Source organism: Lactuca virosa, chromosome 8 (assembly GCF_052849685.1).
Source record: "Lactuca virosa cultivar CGN04683 chromosome 8, Lactuca_virosa_CGN04683_v6, whole genome shotgun sequence".
Taxonomy (NCBI): domain Eukaryota; kingdom Viridiplantae; phylum Streptophyta; class Magnoliopsida; order Asterales; family Asteraceae; genus Lactuca; species Lactuca virosa.
Window position 1 is genome coordinate 342,582,198 of NC_136433.1, and position 26,386 is coordinate 342,608,583.

Consider the following 26,386-nt stretch of genomic DNA (forward strand, 5'->3'; position numbering starts at 1 on the left):
TATTCTACTAATATATTCATAGTTATGACTTATAGGCAACAATTCTTGCAATAACCAACTATGCGGCCATTTATACATACTCTTAAAAATAATGTGGAGATATCATTTGCAATTCTCTTTGCACAAAACATTAGATTAACATAATATTGTACAAATCATTTTAATTCCATGTTGTGGAGTTTTTACTAATATGAAAATTATGTTAAGGGATCGCAAATCAAATTCTTAACTAATGTCGTAAGTGTTGCCATAGTAGGAATATATATATATATATATATATATATATATATATATATATATATATATATATATATATATATACACACCCCATATTATCAACTTTCTCAAGTTTCTTCAACAGTTTTTGAAGAATGGTTTAATGTCAACACAAAAGGTCAACCATACAGACTGCGATGCATTATATAAAGTATAAAAACGTTACATTATTAGTTGAAATTGACTTATATAGAGTATAAACATAAAAGCTATGATGCATATAAGATAAGAAAGAAACATGAAACACAGTAAATGTTTCTTAGAGGACATCATTAGCAAGCCATTTCCTAATCATGCTTAGATGTTCTTTCGGCTTGTACTCTTGAGGTGTGTGACCTTCTCCCTTTGAACACCATAAAAGTTTAACTTTTAATACAATATGATGATAACAAGAAAAATGCTTCTTTTACCTTATAGAAATAGCAAACTAAATTAATGGTTTACAAAAATAGTTAACCTCTTTACATACTCATATATTACAATCTTCATGAGAAGAGAAGAAGCATTTGAGGAAGATATCTCACCTTTATAGTAGTAAACGTCAAGTTGTAGTTGTGGTTTGAGTATGTCATGGTGTATCTGCAAAAAGTAAGATAGTAGTACAACATTGAAATATTACTATTTTCACATTTATTTCATGATTACAAATTATGTTGCTCCTAATGAAAACACAACTAACCCGACTATTTGCTCGTCAAAAATCCATGGTCTCCAATCATCTGTGACTAACAAATTTAGTGATTCAATCCACTTCAATGTACCCAAATATGGAACAAGCAAGTCATGATCTCCACTGGTCAAACAATGACATAAACAAGTCAAAATGAAATGGATGTTTTTTTGCTTTTAAATTTTCTTAATACAACAAGAATGCATGAATAGGATCGACTAAAAGTCAACTCTAGTTTCACGACAATAAGTGTAAATATAAGATACTAATAGGAATTGTTAATGAAAAGTTAAGAGGCATAACTAAAAGAGGGTAATACCTATATACAAGAGCGCGACAATTCTGGTAGTAAGGAGTCTATGATAGGCAACACTACTTTGGACATTGTGATTATAAGGTATGTCTTCCGTTTTATGAAAGTCAAATTTCATTCTTTCATTGCATCGCACCCATTCTATATCATCAAGTTCCTGGTGGTCACCAGGGTCATTAATATCCTATATTGTAATCAAAACAGACATGAACATAACTACACATGAACTACAAACCTCAGAGACATGAAGAGCCTTTCGAACGTCATTGCGATTAGCCCATGCAGGAATGTAACGTCTGATGTTTTCCTGGGCCAACTATTGAAAAAAGATAAAAAAATATACGAATCATAACATTTTAAGAATGATTGATTAATTCTTGTAAAAATGTCGGATGACAACCTATAAGACATGACAATTTATATCTTTGTTCTAAAATAAAATCAATTTCTCCATAATACCGAACAAGATAAATGATTATGTAAATGATTGTATTTTTAATCTGAACTTAATATCAACATACTGCTATCATATACTCTCAACGTTCGTGAAAAAACAAATAAAAACATAATCAAACTTTAAATGATTGTCCAAAACGAGTTTTGAAATTTAAATTGTAGATAATTATCCATTTGATTAGTTAACTAAAAAATCTGTCTTTATCCATCACTAGCTAACACAAATTTAAGTTGCAAGCGTAATATATGGGTTATTTCCATATATTTTAAAATGTTAGGCTCTAGAACAACAAATACATAATTAAATATGTGAACAAAAAATAAAGATGAAAAAAAGTTTGCATCACATGATTAGGATAATCATTTTACATTAACAGGCTAACTATAAAGGTTTTATGGCTATCAAGTAGATTGGGAAGGCCCAAAGGCGACCAAACTGGCTTAGGTGTGCAATCGAAGATCTACTTTAGAATTGATTAGTTCAAGCTTTTTAATATTTTCATGTTGGTTCGGTCTATTTTGTATCTTGAGGTTGTTAATTTGCAAAGATTGATTCACCATTTGACTATATAGCGGCTAGTTCATATATATCAGATTCACCTTTAATATGTCATGGACCAGTATTTTGTTAGATTTTTTGGTTTAGACTTATTGACAATTTTATGTCGAACAACTGGTATTTATATCCCTTAAATTTATACAACTCAAGGTGGTATTCAAAAGGCATTTAATAGAAATAACAAAAGCTCTCTCTCTCTCTCTCTCTCTCTCTCTCTCTCTCTCTCTCTCTCTCTCTCTCTCTCTCTCTCTCTCTCTCTCTCTCTCTCTCTCTCTCTCTCTCTCTCTCTCTCTCTCTCTCTCTCTCTCTCTCTCTCTCTCTCTCTCTCTCTCTCTCTCTCTCTCTCTCTCTCTCTCTCTCTCTCTCTCTCTCTCTCTCTCTCTCTCTCTCTCTCTCTCTCTCTCTCTCTCTCTCTCTCTCTCTCTCTCTCTCTCTCTCTCTCTCTCTCGTGTTCAGCATGGACATAGTCAATCATTTTGATTGTGTGAAACACATAAATTGATTGTTTCCCTTGATCATGATCTTATTTTCTATGTTGAAAACTATTAATCAGGTATGTAGTTTCATGTTAGTCATTCCATAAGTGTAATGCATAATTTTAGGCACTATAGTAGGAATGTTTCGCTGGCAAACAACAAAAGGCTAGATATCATGAGTTTTTGCGATGTTGTCCTAAATACGACTTTGGGTATTTGGTTTGATCTTAGAAGTACCAATTATTCAACTTTGACTCTAAAATTACATATAGTCCGGGGCATAATAGATTCCATAATTCAACATAAATTGAATTATTTTTTGAAACAAAGATGAAATATATTTTTCCTAAGGGCAACAATACATAATATTTTCCGTGCAAAAAAGGAATATGCCCCAACCCATATGTATTTTAATTTTAAGTTTGAAATATCCTTAAAAGTATTGGAGTAAGTTACTGAAATCGTCCCTATGGTTTGGTCAGAATTTCACGTTTGGTCCCTAACTTTTCTTTTGCACTCGGATCGTCCCTGTGGTTTGATTTGTTGCATTTTTCGTCCCTTACATACATAAAATTAGGGACCAGACGTGCAATTTTGACCAAACCATAGGGACGAAAAACGCAACGAAATCAAACCATAGGGATGATCCGAGTGCAAAAAAAAAAGTTAGGGACCAAACGTGAAATTTTGACCAAACCATAGGGACGATTTCAGTAATTTACTCAAAGTATTGTTTTCTTTTTTAAACCAACTACCTATATATTATGATGGACACAAACTCTATGACCTTTGATTTAAGGAAATATAATAAAAGTTTTGCAAAATATCGGTAACAATATTCACATGTTGTTTGGATTTAAACAATTATAACTATTATCTTCAAGTACTTATTTTTTCTTGAATAAAGGAAATATGGGGGCGGGATAATACATAAGCATATAACTCACATAGAAAGATAGAGTAATACCTCACATGGTTGTATATGAGCTTGAGGTAACGTCCAAATATCCCTATAGCTTTTCTCAAAAGATCTTAAACCCCTCCTATAGAGATTGGAATTTAAGGTATTTGCAATGTCACATGAGGTTCCAAAATATGTTCAGTGTTAATTCTCTCAAGACACTATGAGAAAAAAAAAGGATTAAACTGAATACAGATTCCCATGATGACATTTTTAGTTGATAATCCAAAGTGAAGTCTAGTTTATGTACCTTTATGTACCACTTGAAGATAATGCATACATAGAGTGTTGTTGGGATCTACATTAAAGTACTCCCCGTGGCAATTTTCTTGAGTTGACTACAAAAAGTATGCTACTTAAGTCCTAGACATATTGGAATTTCATTTTGTGCAAGCAACTATAGCAACTAGGAAGGTGTAGAAAAGGATATAATGTATTAGCGGATAACATAATTGTACTTATTTACCTTGTAGATTGCATCTGATAAGAGTGCCATTCGATAAGCATATGGGATTTTTGAATTGTAGTCACCATTTATGTCTGTTAGAGGATTACCAAGCAAATATCCCTAAGTTGGAAACCATTTAGCAAATTTAGTTATCCATGAACACGAGAAAGGATTACATAGGGATGATCAAATGCGGTGCAATCAAGTTCAACAATAAATAAACAAGTTAACAAGAAATCTGACTCATTAAAATGATTGGTCAATTTGTACCTTGATATTAATTTTTGGCATTTCTCCAACTTCATTACCTACAAAGTGTGCAACAAGAAGCTAATCACCTAAGTATCTCCAAATAATCTCCCTCCGAAGATATTAATAATTTAGTCAACAAAATCTTTAGTCGATTCTTATGTATTTTGAAAGCACTGTAAAATAATAATTATAAAATTTTAACAAACCAGACTACTTTTTTGAGAGCTAGCTCAATACAAAGAACTTCCAGAAATTAAGAACCAAGCAAATGCCCACACAAGCAAATGCCCACATCGTTGCATACAAATAAAATTATTTTATTAAAATATAGAATAATATGAAAATAACTTGGTCATTCTCATTGATTATAAAATAACGTTTTTATACTAAATTAAAATTTTGATAAACATTATTATTATCATGAACCATATGAAAATAAATACATATAATGTTTCAACTTTTAGCAGTTTTATTAGTTATGACGACCGATTTAGGTTCATAAACAAAATTTTAGATTAATATGATTTAAAATAAATATTTATTTTGAATAGAAAATTCTCAACGATTTCTATCACCAAGTTGTGAGTGAATAAAATTTTGTATAATTTTAAAATTTGATATTCTTTTTAAAGATTGTTATAATAATTTAATTTAAAAACATGCCTTTTGATTATTTGTCAAGATAATCTAACATTTGTTTTATTTATTTATATACTAGGAAATTCTAAGGGTTGTCCTAAAGACAACCCAATATTGTGGTGGGTTGGTTAGGAAATAAAAATATATTGTTGTTATGGGCAATGAAATGAAATCATATAGTTATATTAAGGACACATGACAGTTAACACTAATTTTCTTATCTTATTCATAACTTTTCTTCATGGATTGTTAGCTCGATAGCCCATAAAATAAACCCAAAAATATATATCATCTATATTAATGGTCCACTAAAAATAGTTAAGTTAAATAAAAGAAATTAATAGTAAACTTAAAATGTTAAAAAAAATATAAAATTCCTAAAATAGAAAGATGTAAAAAAAATTGTCTAATTTGAAAAATAAAATAAAGAACACAAAAAGAAAGTTATATTTTTTTTTTGAAAAAGTTGGTAAACAATGTTTAGATGAACGTAAGAAATAATTTTTTTATAAAAAATATAACCGAATTTATAAAAACAATTCAAATAAAGTTGTAAAAAGAATTAGAAAACGATTACTTTTGTAAATTTTTTTGGAGAAAAGACTTTTAAATATGAGGAAAATTATATATGTAAAAAATCTACCAAATTTGTAAAAAAAAAAAGGGATGTTTTAGAGGGAAGAACTTTTAAGGACCAAAAATATAATTTCGGGTTTGGGTGGGTGTTATACAATTGTCATCTTTAAGAATAAATGAAATTATATAGCTATACATACTTAAGAGTTAACATGGGTTGACCAATCTCATTCATAACTCCTCTATATGGATGGTTAGCATGACAGTCCAAAACATAGAGCCGAAAAAAATACATCATTTACATTAATAGTCCTGTAAAGTTAGTCAGATTAAATAAAAACAATTAGTATTAAGCTTAAAGTGTAAAAAAAATATCAAATTCCTAAAAACTAAGTTGTAAAAAGAAGTTGTCCAATTTGAAAAATTAATAATAAATAACAAAAAAATAAGTTATAAATTTTTTTTGGAAAATTTTGTAAAGAATGTTTAGATGGATACATAAGATATAACATTTTTTTAAAAAATGTAATCAAATCTATAAATATAATTTTTATAGAAAATTGTAAAAATAATTAAAAATAAAACAATTTGGTTGTAAAAAAAATTGGTAAAAAATTTATAATAAAAAAAGATATATAAAATGATATATAAGAAAATTCAACCAAATATGTAAAGAAAAAAAAAGTATAAATTCAACCAAATTTGTAAATGTGGATAACTTTTAAGGACCAAAAATATAATATTGTTGAGTATCGGATATGTTTGTTAAAAAGAAAACTATGGGGTTTTCTTTTATATATATATATATATATATATATATATATATATATATATATATATATATATATATATATATATATATATATATATATATATATATATATAGTGGCGGACATTAGTGGAGCATTTGGGGTCCCGGGCCACTGCTCAATTTCCGGCACGCAGTATAAATTTTTTTTTTTTTTTTTGGTTTTTTCTATTAGGTGCACCCGCTTGAAGTACGAGGGACACCCCTACTAAAACAGTCTGCGTCCGCCACTGTGTGTATATATATATATATATATATATATATATATATATATATATATATATATATATATATAGGTTTAGGTTTTATGGAAAACAAAAAAACCTTAAAAATCATAAAAATGCATAAAAAATACTTAGAGATCACAAGACTTTTTTTTGAATTTTTTTATCAAAAAATCGCAGCTTTTAACGTAAAATCGCTGAAAAAAATTTTGAAAATTTTTTTTTTTTTTACAAAAAAAAAATAAAAAAAATTGATTTTTTATTTTTTTTCAGCGAAATTGTCAAAAAGGCTGCGATTTTTTGATAAAAAAGTTCTGTAATGTCTAGGTATTTTTTTATGCGGGTTTTTTTAGGGTTTTTTTTTCCAAATAACTCTTCCCTATATATATATATATATATATATATATATATATATATATATATATATATATATATATATATATATATATATATATATATATATATATATATATTCTTGATCTTTTAAGAATCAATATTTTTCTATAAACTACTTTTAAAATGAGAACTCTTATGTATGATTTTTTTGAAAAGAAAGTAATGTAATGTATTAAGTCAGACATATTTAAGATATGATATACAAATCTATCTATTCTAATAAAAGAATAGTTTTATTTTTCTTTTGACATGTATCACCGTATTAATCATCCTAATTAATGCATATTTTATTCCTCTTTTGTCATGTGTCATTTTATTATCCGTCATAATTAATGCATACTATTTGTCAACATATTCATTCTCCATTTTAAATTTCAAAATTTAAAATTTTCACCTTAATTAAATTAAATTAATAACAATAGAATAAAAATTAATACAAATTTTAAAATGATATAATTTCACAAATTTATTTAAATCAATGATTATAACTTTACATAACTAAAAAACCTCTTAATTAATAATATATTTAAAATAATTTATTTAAAATAATTGATTAATAATTTTAATTTTTTACTATAAAAGTTTAATAAAATTTGTAACCGTGGTTCCCACGGGTTATAAACTAGTAAATCATAAAAGAAACGTATATATACAAAGAGTGGATGTGTGCACTTTTTACGAATATGTGTATTTTTGCCATATGTGCACATATGTACTTTTCATATAAACACGTTTTTTTGTAATTTATTTACGAAAATGCTTAAATATGTTCGACTTAAAGTAGTAAGATGTGTTTTATAGAAAAAAAAATTTGGGAAAAAATAGTTCGCATTTTAGAAGTTGTTTGCGAGAAAATATTGGTTTACAATGGTTTTCAATATATATATATATATATATATATATATATATATATATATATATATATATATATATATATATATATAGGTTTAGGTTCTATGGACCACATTTTCTTTTTGCCACAAAACTCTTTCGCGTACCGGTGCAACGAGAGAACTTAATATTCTCGCATATTACAAATTTGCCGCTTAAACGTTCCAGTGTACCGGATTTGTTCTCGCATCTCAATTGTATAATCAGGCTCGGCCCAGACGATGAGTAACCCGGACGGTCGCCCATGGCCCATGTCTCTAAGGGCCCAAATTTTCTAGAATAAATGGTATATATAGAGAAAAAATTAATGCATTTTAAAATACTAGAAGTATTTTTCTTTAAATTAGTTGTTTTTGTAATGTTGTCACTATAATTTGTTTTTTAATGTTAATGGTGAATTTTGTGAATTTTATAACGATGGGTCTAATTTCCATTTAGTTTTTATTATATTTATGAAATTAAAGGGCCTATTTTTCCTTTCGCCTAGCACTACTATATTTTTGGACCGGCCATGTGTATAATTGTTCTGATTTGAACCTATATATATATATATATATATATATATATATATATATATATATATATATATATATATATATATAGGTTTAGGTTCATTTGAGACCATGCTAATTTTGTGAGACCGTGAGACCAAATCTAAAATAATTTTAAAATGCAAAATAAAAGGAAAAATTCAAAAATTCTTTTTTTAATTATTATTTTCGGAACTTTAATTATCTAAAAAAATTTAAAAAAATAAAAAATAATAAAAAAATAAAAAAAATTACCGTTTTTGTTTTTTGAAAAATACGTGAAATATTCTAATAGAATATTACACTGTAAATATTCTAATGTGATTTTTAGAATGTTAGAATATTATACCAGATTTCTCGGATATGTAGAATATTCTATTATTCTACTAGAATATGTAAAAAAAAGTATTTTTTTTTATTTTTTTGGGTAGTTTTTTTTTTTTTTTTGGAAAATATAAATTCCGAAAATAATATTTGAAAAAAAAAATTTCAAAAATTTTCAATTATTTTGCATTTGAAAAATGTTTTTTGTTTTATCTACCAAATGAATGGCTAGGATTGCGTCTCACGGTTTCACAAAATTAGGTCGTCTCACATGAACCTAACCCTATATATATATATATATATATATATATATATATATATATATATATATATATATATATATATATATATATATATATATATATATATATATATATATATATATATGTGTACCTTTATATATTTTGTGAACAATTATTGGCACCGGTATACCACTATAGGAACTTGAAGCAACATATAATGGATTGTTGAGAAATTTTGGATGATCCACAAGCCACTGTTTGAATATACATAGAAAAAGCATTGATATTAGTTTTTATATTAAAAAGATCGGTTGTTATGTGCTCTTGATGCTTTATGGCATTAATGTAATTCAAATGAATTATTTTAATTCGTTTTCCCTTAATTAAAGAATTAATATAGTATGAGATGAAAAAATGCGTCAAGCTATTCAAATATATCCATCAACCAATATATACAATAAAATAATAACGAAGTATTTTAATATTTCCCTATTGTTTGAAATATGCCAAAGACTGTACATATGATCACTGGACCAAAAAAAAAAATAAGAAAATACTTGGAAAGGAAGGCCATTGGTGAAAGTATCAGCGTACTACAAGCAATATGGAACCCAAATGACCTAAACATCACAAACAACCACTTTGTGTCAACAAAAACTAATTCCTATTTCAATTATTTTCATCTTCTGAAGACGAATATGATTGGACAAGAGATAAACCACATCAAGGTTATTGCGATACATACTAGTGGCTTTTAGAAAAAAGTGACAGAATTTTTTAAAGAAGAATCCTAAAGAAAAAATGGTCTATAGAATATAGCATTGATAAAAACACAATACTCGACTTGGCACTAGAATGGGAGTTCATTTAGAATAAAAGTTAAATATGAAAATCTAAACATTTTTAAAAGTTTGTATTTATTAGAAAAATGAAAAAACTATTGAATTACTGAAATTAAAGTGCTAATTTATTTTTTTAATTTAAACAAATAAGCTAAAGAAATAATTGGGTTTCGATTTAGGAATTTTAAAATTAGAAGGAAAGTTGTATTAATAAAATTGATATTCATTTATTATTACATTTATTACAAGTATTATATTAAAATATAATGTTGACTTGAATAAAATGAAAAAAAAATTAATTTAAAATAACCATAAAATGATATGTGGAAAAATCAATAGGAGTGTGACATATAACAAATAAAAATTATTAGAGTAGATAAGAGTAAATTACATGAATCGTCCCTCCTACAAGTGTTAAAATATATGTTTAGTCCATATTTTCAAAAATTAATTCGGACCATCCATCGTTTGTTTTATACTTGAATGCTTCATCCCTGAAAGACGAAGTTGTTGTGGTTTTAGGATGTTCCAGATTTAAAATGACCATAATGCCCTTGTGTATTTATTATCCAGTTAATCTAATAATATTTATTATTATTTTTAATTTTTAATTTTAAAACAAAAATAGGCTCCACTTCCACCACTACTCACCATCTATCTTTACCTTACCCCACCTAAGTTTGTATCTGTTGGATTATGTGTCTAAGTCAATAACTAAATTGGTATATACTTGAATTAAAAGCAGAGTCATTTTGGGTTGCCCTCAAAACTAGTAATTGACAGAATAACTTTTTGAAGAGAGAGGATGATTTATTGGTTTATTATAAGATTAATAAATAGCAATAAATAACTTATTAATATATTATGAATTTAATATATTAATTAGAAATAGTTTTATTTAATTAATAATTAATCAGAAATTAATTGGAATTAAATTTAGGATTAGTTGAATTAATTAAAAGTGCAAGGACCTAAGCTGTAATTATTCAATAGTTGGACAAGAGAAGGATTCTAGAATAATCTAAGGATGGTCGAAATTTTGGAGCCTCCTTAGAGTTCTAGATTAATCCTTAAGGATAATCAGGAATATGGATAATTACCTAATTTGAGATAATAATAATATTATATTCAAATTAGGGTTATCCAGGGTTTCCTTGGTCAGCTATATAAGGAGTCTCGGGGCTCATAATTTTGGCCACTCCTTCTCAAGAAGAGAAAGTTGAAAATCACCGCATCCCCCCCCCCCTCTCCTCTCAAGTCTTCTATTGCAAGGGTTTTGGTACAAACAATTAAAGAACATACTTAAGTATCTACGGAGGATGAAGGATATTATTTTAGTCCTTGGAGGCAGTGATATGTTAAGAGTAACTAGATATAGTGACGCCAACTTTTAAATAGATCGAGACAACTTTTGTTCTCAGTTAGGCTGGGTGTTTGTGCTAAATGGTGGAGCAGTTTCTTGGAAGAGTTCCAAGCAGGATACATTGGTTGATTCTGCTTGTGAATCAAAGTACATCGCAACGAGTGAGGCATTAAAGGAGGCGACTTGGTTGAAGAACTTCATCGGAGATCTTGGTGTAGCCCCAATCATTCAGTAGCCATTGGAACTTTACAGTGATAATGAAGGCGCGGTTGATTTGACCAAAGAACCTAAGGACCATGCTAGATCCAATCATATCGACAGAAAGTACCATTACATCAGACATAGGGTTCAAGAAGGTCGTCTTATAGTGAAGAGAGTATCCTCATAAGATAATCTTGCAGATCCTTCCACGAAGGCTCTGAGTAGGGTTAAGCATAACCAACATGCTAGGAGCATAGGCTTGAGAGATGATATTAGTTTTAGTAGTTAGTTGACATTTTTGAGACTTGTAACAAAATAAATGTATTTGACTTTGGTGATTTAATAATAGAGATTATTTATGAGTATGGTTACTGCCTTTTTCAATTATTTATTCTTGTGTATCGTTTTTCATGTTTTACTTCCTGAATACTGTCATGAATAGACTGTAGATTGTCTATAAAGATTAGACATTGCAATGGCTGCTACAATATTCATAAGTACTTAGAAAAATGGAGATTTTGAATATTGGATAAACCCACGCTCAGAGAATTACTCCATGGATTATATCACGAGTAATTCTGAGACGATAACATCCTATATTCTTAAGATGGAGATATATGAGTTGTAATTTACAATCCGGTTGTGCATTTGTGTTACGTAAACACATCAGTAACATGATGTGATAAAACGTAGTGGCATGCATGATTTGGTGAGTAAAAGATACAAGCGTATGAGTCAAAAATTATTTCTTCCTTTTGCCCTAACGGAATAGCGATATCTTTGGGCCCCTCGGTGATTTGGTGTTGACATTATAGTATTGGGCCAAACCATGACTAGATTGATGTGTTCAATTAGTAAGTCTTATGAGGTCATCACAAATCGGGAAATCAGGAAACATAATTTTGGACAAGAGATTGATTATAATCCATGTCTCATGTCCATACAATATCTTGTAGAACGAAGGAATATTTGATCACTTATCTTAGAACCGATATCTGATCAGATCAGAGTCTGGAGTTGCTTTGGAAAGCACTCCTTTGATGTTTTATTTAGAAGTTATACTTGCAATTGTAGTTATAGACTTATCCAAGTGGGAGACTGTTGGATTAGGTGTCTATGCCAATAACTAAATTGGTATATATTTAAATTAAAAGCAGAGTCCTTTTGGGTTGCCCTCAAAACTAGTAATTGACAGAATGACTTTTTAGAGAGAGATGTTGATTTATTGATTTATTATAAGATTAATAAATAGCAATAAATAATTTATTAATATATTATTAGTTTAATATATTAATTAGAAATAGTATTATTTAATTAATAATTAATCAGAAATTAATTGGAGTTAATTTGGGATTAATTGGATTAATTAAAAGTGCAAGGACCTAAGTTGTAATTTTTCAATAGTTGAACAAGAGAAGGATTCTAGATTAATCTAGGGTTGGCAGAAAATTTGAAGCCTCCTTAGGTTTCTAGATTAATCCTTAAGGATAATCAGGAATATGGATAGTTACCTAATTTGAGATAATAGTATATATTCAAATTAGGGTTATCCAGGGTTTCCTTGTTCAACTATATAAGGAGCCTTGGGGCTTATAATTTTGACCACTCCTTCTCAAGAAGAGAAAGCCGAAAATCACCTCCTCCTTCCCCTCTCCTCTCAAGTCTTCTATTGCTAGGGTTTGGGTACAAACCATTTGAGGCACAAGATTTCTGGTGCTTGCTTTCTGAAACTTGTTCAATAAGGAAATGTTTGATTTTTTACTACAATAATCAAAAGGTATGTAAAACCTAAAACCCTTTATGAATTTCGAAAATAGTAGAGTATTCCCAGGGTTCTTGATATTCAATTGTTTGTTGCAATCAATATAGAAAACTTAGATCCAGTAGGTTGCATGTGAACTTAAGGTTAAGTTTTTTCGCCACATATTTTTTTGTAACCTATAAAACTTTTAGTATCCCCCCCTTCTCTCTAAACCTGAAGAACACCACACACCACCGTCACCTCCTCAACTCCGGCGACCGCTACCTCTTACAACCATCACCTCACCAATGTCATCTTCCTCCAGAGAACATCAAGAAACCAGATATCTCTTCTTCAAGATATCGACCCCTACTCTCTCTCTCTCTCTCTCTCTCTCTCTCTCTCTCTTTTTCTCTCTCTCTCTCCAACAAACACCACATACAGACTATCGTCACCTCCCACGATCTTTCTGTCTATGATCCTCCACGTATGTCCCAAACATCAAAAACCAGAACGTAAGGTACACACAAGCCTAGTTTAGAAAAGGAAATCGAACATCAAAACTTTATGTTCCATATCTGCCATGGATGAACTAGATTTAGGTTCGATCTAGGGTTTCTTAAAAAACAAGTTCGAAATCAGCGTTATGTGAATGATTTTAGATTTGAAAATAGTTTTAGTGTTCGTGTTCTTAATTCGGTTTTAATTTTTGGGTTCGTGTTTACACACGCAAACCTATTGTAGGTTTAATCTCCCTCGTCGATCTGCACCGCGAAAGCCATCATTGATTGCCAAATCAGAAAATGTATGCCGCTCTACACCTCGAAGGCGACGTAGATGGAGGAGATGGGAGCGGCCGGAGAAGCTTAGGGGGGTTACCGATTTTGGTTTGGGTGTGGCTATGGTGATTGATGCTCAATATTTGAAGAACATATTTAAAATCACAAAGAGTGGGGTTGAGTTGAAGGTTATGATGGGGTGTGGTGGTCCATTATATATATATATATATATATATATATATATATATATATATATTAAAAATAATAAACAAACTAAAAAGTAATAAAAAAGAAATCGGGAATGGTCATATAGTTATTTAAGGTCCAAGGGATGAAACATGTAAGATTTAAACATACGAGGATAGTCCGAGTTAATTTGAGGCATAGATAACCAATTTCTTTTTCTTGGTCTTCTTCCCTAATCATCGGTTTTCCCCTCTCTCCGATCATACCCGCTCACATATTGTGACTTCCATTGCATCCCTCTCCATCGATTTGCAATATACCTCATCCCTATCCAAATGTGTCTATACTATACCTCAATCCTTCACCGCTTCACCCAAATTATGTAATTTATCGATTCAACTCAGAAAATTACATATATATAATTTTTATTATATATATATTCCCAATATATATTTTCTACATCATTACTCACAATCACAAATTTCTCAAAATCTATTTCTATTCTCAATATCTCCTCCAAGGCTCCAACAATCTTACTTCCTACCTCTATGATATTCCATTTGTTGGTTATTCACCTTTAGGATTTAGTGGAAGCCTTAAGTTGCATAATATTTTTCATGAAGCTTAGGTACAATCTTTTAGAACTCTAATTAAACTTAGAATTTCCATATAAGGGTATCCCAATATTCATTTGAAAAACTTCAGGGAACTTTTTGTAGCACACAAAAATCATCACGCAACAGGAACCTCTGTAACATCAGCGACGCCATTAATGATCTCTTGGAGTTCTTATTTCATCGATAGAGCTTGATTGAATTCAATGTTTAATCTCACACAAAAAGCATTTTTTTCTAGCTTCTAAAGAATCGACATACTTTGTGACCTACTAAAAATTACAAATTTTAAGCTAAGTTATGTTGATATTGAATCAATGGTACCTAGTGATTCTTCTAAGTTCTCAGTTTTGATTAGTGATGTTACTGATATGGAAATTTGAGGACGATGAAGACATTTGAGCCTGAGGTAATTTCCAATTTCTTATTTGAGAATCCTGTTTACAATTTTCTTATTCTGAATTCTGTTTTTCTTATAGTGGGTGCTAATTAACTGATTATTGAAATCACTAATTAGTGGGTTCTAATTAGTTGTTCGTTTTACTATTGATAATTTCTGATTCGATTAGTTATTTTCATTTTTTTTGCATACCTATTTGCTTGATTGTTTTTTCAATTGGTGCTACCATGCTCATGATTGATTTTTGAAGGAAGTTGATAATAAAAAAGGGGTTTCATTGTTTTGAATTGCTATTAGTGGCCTACTGTGCTTTTGACCTTAAAATTCTGATTGGTTATAGACTTATAGTTCTTATGAACATCAATATCATTTCCCATTAACAATATTTGTTTTGAACATATGTCTTTGATATTGATTTATTATGATCATAGTCAACAAATGGCCTACTGTGTTTTTGACCTTAAAATCTGCTATTTTCTTTCATGATTAACAAGTGGGGCTCAGTTTGGTTCCTTCACATGCTTTATATTGAAAGATTAGTCAGGAAGAATGGATCTTGGGTTTTCTATGAAACTAATTAGTGACAACAACAACTTGGAGTCATGTTTTGTAATAGTTATCCTCTTTACGTATGCTTCACAAAGTGGATTGAGTAAGTACTTAATGAATTCCCATAAATGACACTGAACAAATGGCCACATGAAGAAATTTGGGTGGATTGAGTAACTACTTAATGTTTTCCCCTGTATATTTTATATCAACTATTGTACGTGGAATCAAAATTAAAAATAAAAAATAAAAAATAAAAAAAATAAAAAAAAACCTCCAAGGGGATTAAGGAGGAAGAAAAGGAGAAGGGAAGAATAATGAGCAACCATTTCATTTTTCTCTTGCTGATAAAGTTTCTTGTCAAAAATATTATTCCAAGTGGTAAAAAATAAATTGTTATATGTGAAAGAAAAACAAATAAGACAATGATATTTATAAGGATATTGTTTTGGTCATTTTATATGTATAAGCTGAATTTGTTAATCAATAATAACAACTTATTAGCTTTTTGCATTTTGGCTGCATAAGCTAATCAAAACATATTTTTAGAACTTCGTTTTGGTATCAGATAAGTTAATACGTTCTGTGAAAAAACATGAGTTGTTTTAATTAAGTAATTCCAAGCACCTCCTTAGGTGATTTTTGCAAGTTTCAGCGCATTGAATAGTACAAACATGGGGACACTATTATTCATCTTGCCATGGACACGGAAAACTAATGGACCAGCTTTAATAACATGGATTGGCAATACATTACCAATCATTATAAAATAAGCATTATAATTATTAAAAATGGTAATATTCATACGTGTGTATGATGGTAAGTGTAAGGTGGCTCCCATATCCACATACAACCCATTATCGACTGATTAACCAAAGGGACTGAAACAATTAAAAAATAAATCTAGTTAACTGCTAGAAACTAGAGGGAACCACGCAGGGCCGGCTCTATGTTGAGTTTTTTTAAGCAAGGGCTTAGGGCCCCCAATTTCATATTTTCCAAAGTCTAAAAGTTTAGTTCATTAAAAAATCTAATTCGTTAACCACAAAATAAATGAAGCGGAAGAATAAATCAATGATCGTTGCATTCATGAAACTAAAATGACATTGCATTTTTTTACCGATTTTGATTTTTGCGACATATTGATCTTCCGAGTATAGCAAAGGCCAAAGGGTCCCAAATTTTTGGCTCGCTTTAAGCCCCCAAAATGGTTGAGCCGCCCATGGAACCACGGCTAAAGAGGGTTCTTGTAGTAGACATAGAGGAGGTGATTTTATAGTGATTTATCGATGCCATAGGTAGAGTCGAGAGTATCATTGGATGTTATTGGATTGTGACATTTGGCATGGACCAGGAAGGCCAGCCAAAACTGATGTCACTACAAATATGGGCATGTACGCTATAAACGTCGTGAGGGCCCTACGGTTGCCATTATTTTGACAAGATTTAATTTTTTTGTTGAAATTTTAATGATCGTTTGGATGGTAGTAGTGTTGGTTGGATGGATTTTAGGGCATGCTAAAGTTGGTGGTTGGGTTACCTAGATATAAGATTGTAGGAGATGAGGCAAGATCATAGTGCATCCTTGGAAAATCACATATTTTTTTACCAGCATATCTAATCTACTCCTAACCTAACACTTCTAAAGTCACCTATGTCCACAACGGGACCTGAACCCTCAACCTCACAGAGGGAATGCAACACCTAATACCGTTGGACTAGAAACCTTTTAGTGGAAAAGATCATAGTGCATCCTTGGAAAATCACATATTTTTTTACCAGCATATCTAATCTACTTCTAACCTAACACTTCTAAAGTCACCTATGTCCACAACGGGACTTGAACTCTCAACCTCACAGAGGGAATGCAACACCTAATACCGTTGGACTAGAAACCTTTTAGTGGAAAAGAATTGTTCTTCTCGGAGTAGCATGGAACATGTTTGAAGGAAAGTAGGAAGAGGAAATTGGTGCAGATATTGTCGACAATATGTCAAATTTCTAAGGGAGTCTATTGATCATGTTGGTAAACCCCAACATCTTTGTTATCGTGAAATATCCTTTTCAGGTTGTCCCAAACTGAATTAGTAGAAACTCATTTCTATAATATTATCTAAATGATAGGTTTTGGAGATGGTGTCATAAGCCCATAACTTGACGAGTGAGTCATGTTTATTTTCGTCATTATCATCAACAAAGTTTGGTTTTGAGGAGCTATCAAGATGGCCAAGAACTTCAAAACACATGTAGTGAGTTTCAAAATGTCCATGCATTGTAGTTGAGTTCATCAAGGTCATTATAATCAGCAAAGTTTGGTTTTGAGGGGCTATCAAGATGGCCAAGAACTCCAAAACACATGTAGTGAGTTTCAAAATGTCCATGCATTGTAGTTGAGTTCATCAAGGTCAAGGTTTGACAAAATGAAGGCTTTGATGTTTGTTATACCAAAAGGTTTTTCAGTAGAGGAAGCCACATACGAAAAAGGGAGAAGGAGGCATGGAAAATGGTGAGAAAAGAGGAAAGACATTTAGGCTAAAGTTTCACAAAAAAAAAAAAAAAAAAAAAAGGTTCCCCACCACCCAAGTGCGGCTCCTCAATATGGCCAACCTTTGATTGAAACCCTTTTAACTTGAGACCTCTCTATGGGGTGCCCAAGTGTTCCACGGTGAGCCACCAAGGTGTTTATGTGTAATTCAAATGAATATATGTGATTCATATTCCATTAATTACAAAATAAAGGCAATATGAGATGTGTCAACAGGTAAAATATACAAAAACGACAATGGACGTACTCCATATCATATACAACAATTACTAATTATAGTAATAATTAAATTTGTCAATGAACTCAGTTATACAATTAGTAGCCAACCCATTTTCATTGAAAAAAGGATCATATCGCATACATGATAGCTAAATAGTTTTATTACCTATTACTCCTGATGTGTTATATAACTAAAAAATGGAAAATTAAATAATTCGGTTCATAAGTTACCTTCCTCAGAAATTGGTATGCATGTGTAGCTGAAAAAGTATCGTTTGTTATGTAAGCTTCAGGAGTTTTTGCATAAGAGAATCCACACCCAGCAGGTAAATCAAGATATATTATGCTGGCCACCTAAAATGGAATAATAATTTCATTATATATGTCAATATCAACTGTACTATTTGGATTATTACTTTAATCGTACATATTGTAAATTTTAACATGACACACATGTAAACATATGAATTAATAAAAAAACATTATGACCATGTACCAAAAATAAGCATTTCTAAGCATATGTTCCTCTTCTATATCAACTCAAATTCGGCTAGCTAATATTCAAACCAATCCTCTTTCTAAGCGTATGTTCCTCTTTTAGAAAAGTAAACATTTACTACAAGAAGTAAATTACATGGTTACAAGTAAACACCTTTGTCCAACTGTCAGAATTTATCTCGAGCGTTTGCTTCTCCCAAGTGGAATTTAAATAGTTGATATTAATTGGACCTGTATACACAATCACTAATGCATTAAATATTTGTGTATTCTATTAATTACACATTTGTTGATTTATCTCGAGCGTTTGCTTCTCCCAAGTAGAATTTAAATAGTTGATATTAATTGGACCTATATACACAATCACTAATGCATTAAATATTTGTGTATTCTATTAAGTACACATTTGTTGATTTAGAACAAATAGCATAATTCTATTAAACTTGGGAATTGATACTTCCACTTCCACTTTTGATACATCCACCGATTTTAAAAGTAAACTGACGATTATGCCCTTTGTTTATATTTGGATGGTAATTATTGTCAATGTTAATATAATTTTTTCAAATCTTTTGTAATAAATAAAAGAGGAATTTAACCCACGCTCTCTTTATCTCTGCTAGTCTTCTCCCTCGCCCGCTAACCATCTCCATAGTCACATTTGCTACACGCAAGCCGGAGACCTACAACCCACACCGTCGACGGAAACCGCTCATTCTGCCGCCGCCTGTAAAATCGACAACCACTTCAAAAAAAATAAACCACCAGAAATTCCAAAATTACCAGCAAAACCATTTCAAAACCACCAGAAAAATCGACAATGTCGTCTTCAAGAAAACCACATGTAAGCACCAAAATCAAATCCAACTTTCAAGATTCGATTTGCAGAAGAGTTCAAGATTTAATTGGTTCAAGAGATCTTTGAGGTTTCATCTTCGGTGACGAGTAAGGCTGCCGATCTAATGCTTTCTGTCGGCCGGGGTGGGAGGTTTTATTGAAGACGTCGGAGGGGCAGTGGTGGAATGGCTTTTTGGGATGAGCTTTGTCTCCGAATGGAATCGATCGAAGATGGCAAAGAGTTATAAGATTGCACCTATGTTGTGTTGTTGTGTTGCAGGTCTTCAACATGGGAGTTCACGAAAGGTACGGAGGAGAGGGGAAGACGAACTGACATAAAGGGGGTGGTGGGTTAATTAAATGTTTTATTTATTACAAAATAATTAAAAAGATATTATATTAAGTTACCAACATACACCATAATTACATTCCAAATATAAACAAGGGCACTATTGTCAATTTCTCTTAAAAATCAGTGGATGAATAAGAAAAAACAATGGAAATATCAGCCCCCATTAAACTTGAGTATTCAATGCAAAGATGAGCAAATTTTCACTAATAAAAACCAAGTTATGAATTGTATTAACAAACTTCTGTTGGAAATGTACCAATCTAGACTAATATATTTTCCATCTAAAGGACTATTATAATAGCGTTATTTCTTGTAGTGTTATTTGTGTTATATTGTTATTGAGTTGTCTAAAATAGAAAAACAGAGGAAGAAGAAAGAAAAACGGGCGTTGAGGGGATTAGTAACCGATCACTCTAAAGGTCTAGCCACTAAAATTAGTGATTTGGAAGTTAGAGCTAATAGAAATTTATATATGGGTGTGAGTTATACAAATTTAATATGATCCACAAGAAAGGGGTGTTTGGCATGTTCAGAATAGACACGATAGGTTTTTTAGCATAAATTTACGACAAAGCACGAAGGGTATGGTTCCAAAATGGCATCCGAACACAACTTATGTACCAGATATTCCCCTCAAGCTAAAACCCTTCTCCCCTCAAGCTGGAGAATATGTTGAGACCCATATAAAGGTTTACTAAATACATTGGAAAATTTTTCTTGGTAGATACATGGGATAATGAAATCAAGCCAATGTGTAGTTTCTTTCGAACGAAATGGCAGTGTGTTTTATGTTGTCATGGAAGACTAGTTTCTTGGTAATGTGGACTGGAGCTCGATTATCATACTTTAGACGAATTGGAGTAGTATTGGGAACTTGTAATTATTCAAATAAGCAACTTAATCATGATAGTTCAACACCTACATGATGCATCCTCATGTATCCAGCCTTAAATGATGAAAGAGAGGCAAAGACATGTTAGGACTTCCAAGAAATGGAAGTACCTCCAAATATAATGAATTAGCTACTCACAAAACTTCACGTAAGAGGACATGCAACCTAATCGCTATTACAAAATGCGTTAACTTGAAATATGGGTTCGCTGTCAAAAAATAGACCATTATTAAGTGTCTTTTAAGATATCCTAGAACATTTAAGGTTGCATCGTAATGATCATGGCATGTTTTTTTATTATACTGGCTTAATAAGTGAACAATATAGGAAATATCAAGTCAATTATGCAAAAGAAAAATCAATTTTCCTTTAAGTTGTCAATAGATGGTAGGATGTTTTATTAGATCAGTTGTTGTAAACAAAAGTTACGTATTGGTATAGAGAGACGTAGAAGCATTAGAAGAATCTACAATTGAATATGGTGATAATAATCCATTTATAAACTTTTCTTGATGGACAACAATTCCATGTGAAACCGTTTTGAACTCAAGTCCAAGAAAATATTGAATATAACTCAAATCCTTGATCTGAAAACATTCATTCAAATAATGCTTAGTACTTGGAATTTCTTGAAGATTGTATCTAGTAACCAATATATCATCTACCTAAATAACAATGATTACGATGGAGGTAATAGTTTTCTTAAGAAAAAGAGAATGGTTATTAGGAGAGGGTGTGTATCATTTGTCTTGTAAGTCAGTAGAAAGTTTAAAATACCATTAACAAGAAGCTTGATTTAATCCATATAATGATTTATTTAGCTTAAAAACAAGAGATAGTTATTCAAGTTCGAAATCAAGTTGGAATTTCAAATATACTTCTTCATGTAAATCTACATGAAGAAAAGCATTATTAACCTCCATTTGTTGATTTTTCAAGCCATGTTTAACTACCAAAGAAATCATGCAATGCACTTTATTGAATTTAACTATATGAGAGAATTTTTCATGGTAATTAATTTCTTTTTGAATGTGGAACCCTTTTCCACTAAGGCTAAAGGGTGTGGTGATGATTTTACCAATGATAAAAATATGTCACATAGATGCCACATAAGCTTTTATTATTTTTACCATAATTTGTCTATGAGTGGAGTGTGATAGTTTTTTTTTGCCAATGGTAAAACTTTTGTCTATACAAATAAAAAGAAGGGTGTTAAATAAAAATATTATGTTTACTTGTCTATTTCTTATTGGCTATTAAAAACCGCCACTTTTATGTATTTCCTAATGCATGAAAGTACAACATATTAATGCAGTTGCCTAATATATATACAAATTATTTCCATCGATAAGAAAAAAGAGAGAGATCGGTGACAATTTATCAATGAAACTTACCACCGGTAATAAATTTGGTTGAGGGGCGGTAATAAAAAGCTGCCACCTAAGCTTACCTGTGGTATTATTTCAACGACACCGTTGAGCCTAAATGTGCTTTATTATGTTCAATAAATCCATGAGCCCGATAATTAATCTTATAAACCCATCGACATGAGATTGACTACATTCCTTTGACTAATTTGCTAATGTCCAATGTTTCATTTTCATTTAAAGCCTCAAGTTCCTTTGATGTAGTTATTTCCCAAAGTTAGATTCTATTTGAAAACTTGAAAATCTTGGTATAATATTTGAAATTTTAAAAAATCTAAAGTTTGAAAATTTGAAAATTTTGGTATAATACTTGAAAATTTCAAATTTTAGAATTTTAAAAATTTACAAATTTTATTTAGCAGTGGAAAATTAAAATTTTTTTAAAATTTTAAATTTTGACCGATTATGTCGCCTAGGATCGATTTGGACCACCCGCTTCGACTTTCACGATCTTTGGCTGTCACAGATTTAGCCGACCAACCAGACTTAATCCTAATAAGTTCTAGGGTGCCTCACAATAATCCCCGTTTAATCCGCCGCATAGACCGATTTTTGTTACACTGATATATATATATATATATATATATATATATATATATATATATATATATATATATATATATATATATATATATAGAGAGAGAGGTTCAAATGTTTCTATTATCTATTGTATGCATGTAAGATTGATTGTGGAACAATCATTTTAATTATTTTAAGAAAGTAATTAATGCATATTAAAAGCTGAAGATTTAATTAATGCTCATTATATCTTCAACATGTAATATACATTAATTACTTTCTTAGAATAACTAAAATGATTGGTCCACAATCAATCCTACATGTACATAATAGATAGTTAGAACACAATAACCTAACCCCCCTCTCTCTCTCTCTCTCTCTCTATATATATATATATATATATATATATATATATATATATATATATATATATATATATATATATGGCTGAACCAATCTTGAAAGGTTTGATCTTTAGAGCATGGATTGGGAATATTTCTTCGAAAAAGTTTACATCCTATATAATAAGAATCCGACATGTAATCAAGTTGAACAATATATATATATATATATATATATATATATATATATATATATATATATATATATATATATATATATATATATATATATATATATATATATATATATATATGCCTTTTGACCGTAAGAATATCATAGAAGAATGAAAGGATATGATTGAGTCATGAACTTATACTTTCCAACATTAGATGTGTTCTAAAAGCAAAGGCAACCAAAATACTTCAAACGAGTCAAATCTATCTTTTATTTGAACAAAAGTTCGTATGGGGTTTAATTTTGAATATTCTTAGTATTCGATTTATGAAATGGACAAAAGTCTTTATACATTTTTCCAATATGAAATCCTATACCATATTGAAAATAAAAATTCTTGCAGTGTTTGTTGAGGCATGTGAGGAGTTAACTTTTAAAGAATTTTACCAAGGGATTGATAATAAGCAATGCCTTCATTTCTCAAACCCAAATCATAAGCATTATCTATCCTTAATGTTTTGACAAATTTATTATAATCAATTTGCATGAGTGTGATAAAAGTATTTATGTGTGATAAAGGATAACTTTTATGTTTCAATAAACAAACCCATGTGTGATAGTTAAAGTCATCAACTATGGTGATGAAAATTTTATGTCCATGTGAAATGCATGTAAGGTCCCCAAACATTGACATGCATCAAATTAAAAAGTTCTTTAAATACGAAAGACTTTTTGAAAAGGTAATCTTTTTTTTAGCTTGAGAAAACACACACGATGATCATTAGAACTATCATGATAATTTTAAGGAATAACAGAAAGAATTGTAGTTTATTCAGTGGAATATGTCCAAGATGACGATGGCATCAGAGTGTATGTAAAGTTGATATCAATATAATATAATTAGCATCTGTTTGAGACTTGAATATAGAACAACTAAAGGACAAATTTGACTTTATTGATCTATGATCGGAAAAATACAAATAGTTGATTCTTGTTCCAAGATTTCCAAATGCAAGATTACCCTTCAATGAAGGGTTCTATCTCATGCAAACCTTACTAGTGAAAATAACAAAAGTTCAAAGTTGGTTTGTGAGTTTAGTAATAGATAGCAAGTTATACTTGAAATAAGGAATTGATAACACTCAACATAGTATAATGGAGTCATGTAGTTATATATCACTAATGAAAGAAACAATAGTAGTGTGACAATTAGGAAGCCTACTGAGATGAGGTTGAGAAGTTTAATTAGTGAAACAACAAACAAGTTGTTAGAGCATATATGATTATTAGCTCTCAAATCTATTATCCAAGAAAATGTTCATGCAAGAATGATGGTGATAGTTGAACATTTAAAGCAAGGTGTTTTAAGAAGAAAACCATTCCTTCATAATTCATGGATCTATCAATAAGCAAAGCATTAGCCTGATTTGATGAAGGAGATCAAATGATGGATTGTCTTTAACATATGAAATTTTAAGAATTTCCTGTCGTAGTAATTTGAAAAGGAAAATGATATGCCAACAATCTGACATTATGAAAAAACATATACTATTGGAGGAGTACTTCAATGATCCATATTTAAAAAAAAGACAAAAAAAAAAAGTTGTGAATGATTGACGTACCTGATTTAGACATAAGGTTAACTAGACCGGAGCAACCAGGCCCTCCTGTGGGCATAAGCATGATTGGGTCGCTCTGTGGGTCCCCTTGAGACTCAACAAAGTAATAAAATAGTTGCACGGCATCAGATGCTCCTACCCCAATGTAACTTAAGACATAATCACATTGTAGAAAAGAGTTAGTATATCTACTATCTTATTATAATATTATTGTAATCTCTATATCCGACAAATCTTGTTTTTCAATAATCTTATTGTAACAAAGGATATTATTTTATTGTAATCGTACTGACATAAATTATTATCTAACTATAAATTTGAAATTAATAATAATATTATAATAATAAAAAAGTTACAAAGTTTTTTTTAATCTGTCAAACAAACAATATCTTGTTATAAACTTAGAAAAAGTAGTTAATCTAAAAAAATATTGATAAGAAAGATACAAAATAAAGAATAATATCCCCTCTCACATAGAGAAAAAGAGAGAAAAAATAAAATAAAATTACACACCTATAATATCATATACATAAGGATTACAATAAATATTTTCTGTTTATTTGAAGAATATAATATTCTAGTAAAATAACAAAATAGATTAATATAAAATTATAAAATACTTACTTTTACACAAAAAAAAAAAAAAAAAAAAAAAAAAAAAAAAAAAAAAACCCCTTGAATGTTGAGCATATTTTTGGAAAAACAAGTATACTTTGGTTTTACCGGTAGGTGACTTGTTTAACGGCTAAAGTATCAAATTTGTAAACAATTATAAGTTTTTTCTACTTTTATGTTAAAAACTAAAGTCAATAACCCGAAAATATAATGACTTTTTTTAAGATTTCTATAATAATAAACAAGCAACCACAGATTGAATCAACTCAATTATATTATAAGGAAAACATAATAAACAAGAAACAACATATTGAGTCAACCAAATTACAGTATATTACAAAGAGCACACTCTTACCCAGTTTCAAGTGTTAAAGTAAGATCACCATCGAAACCTGGTAGTGTCTTAACAAGGAACCTAGACCCAGATACCTCGGAGGAAACTTTGAGAAGAAACATCACAAACAACATGGATGTGCTCAACTTGTTGAATAGGTTGCAAGATTGTTGAAGAGATTGAGAAACGGATTTCATGATGATTTTAAGAAATAGTTGTACATACACTATTCACTTCACACAACAATGTTAAGAACTCGTGAATTTTATTAGCTCTATCGGTGGTGATAATCTTCGT

General features: G+C 30.1%; 1 protein-coding gene across 1 annotated transcript; it reads right to left on the reverse strand.

Moving 5' to 3' along the window:
- Positions 1-395: 395 nt before the first annotated feature.
- LOC145131121 (serine carboxypeptidase-like 18) lies at positions 396-26,377 on the reverse strand. The gene is made up of 14 exons (XM_079065852.1): positions 26,111-26,377; positions 25,144-25,289; positions 19,133-19,209; positions 18,712-18,834; positions 9,193-9,295; positions 4,430-4,467; positions 4,178-4,279; positions 3,964-4,049; positions 3,718-3,873; positions 1,495-1,575; positions 1,266-1,416; positions 956-1,069; positions 801-855; positions 396-619 (listed from the first exon to the last, which is right to left on the reverse strand). The coding sequence occupies exons 1-9, from the start codon at positions 26,284-26,286 to the stop codon at positions 3,810-3,812; spliced, it is 915 nt and encodes a 304-aa protein (XP_078921978.1). The 5' UTR covers positions 26,287-26,377; the 3' UTR covers positions 396-619; positions 801-855; positions 956-1,069; positions 1,266-1,416; positions 1,495-1,575; positions 3,718-3,809.
- Positions 26,378-26,386: the final 9 nt, after the last annotated feature.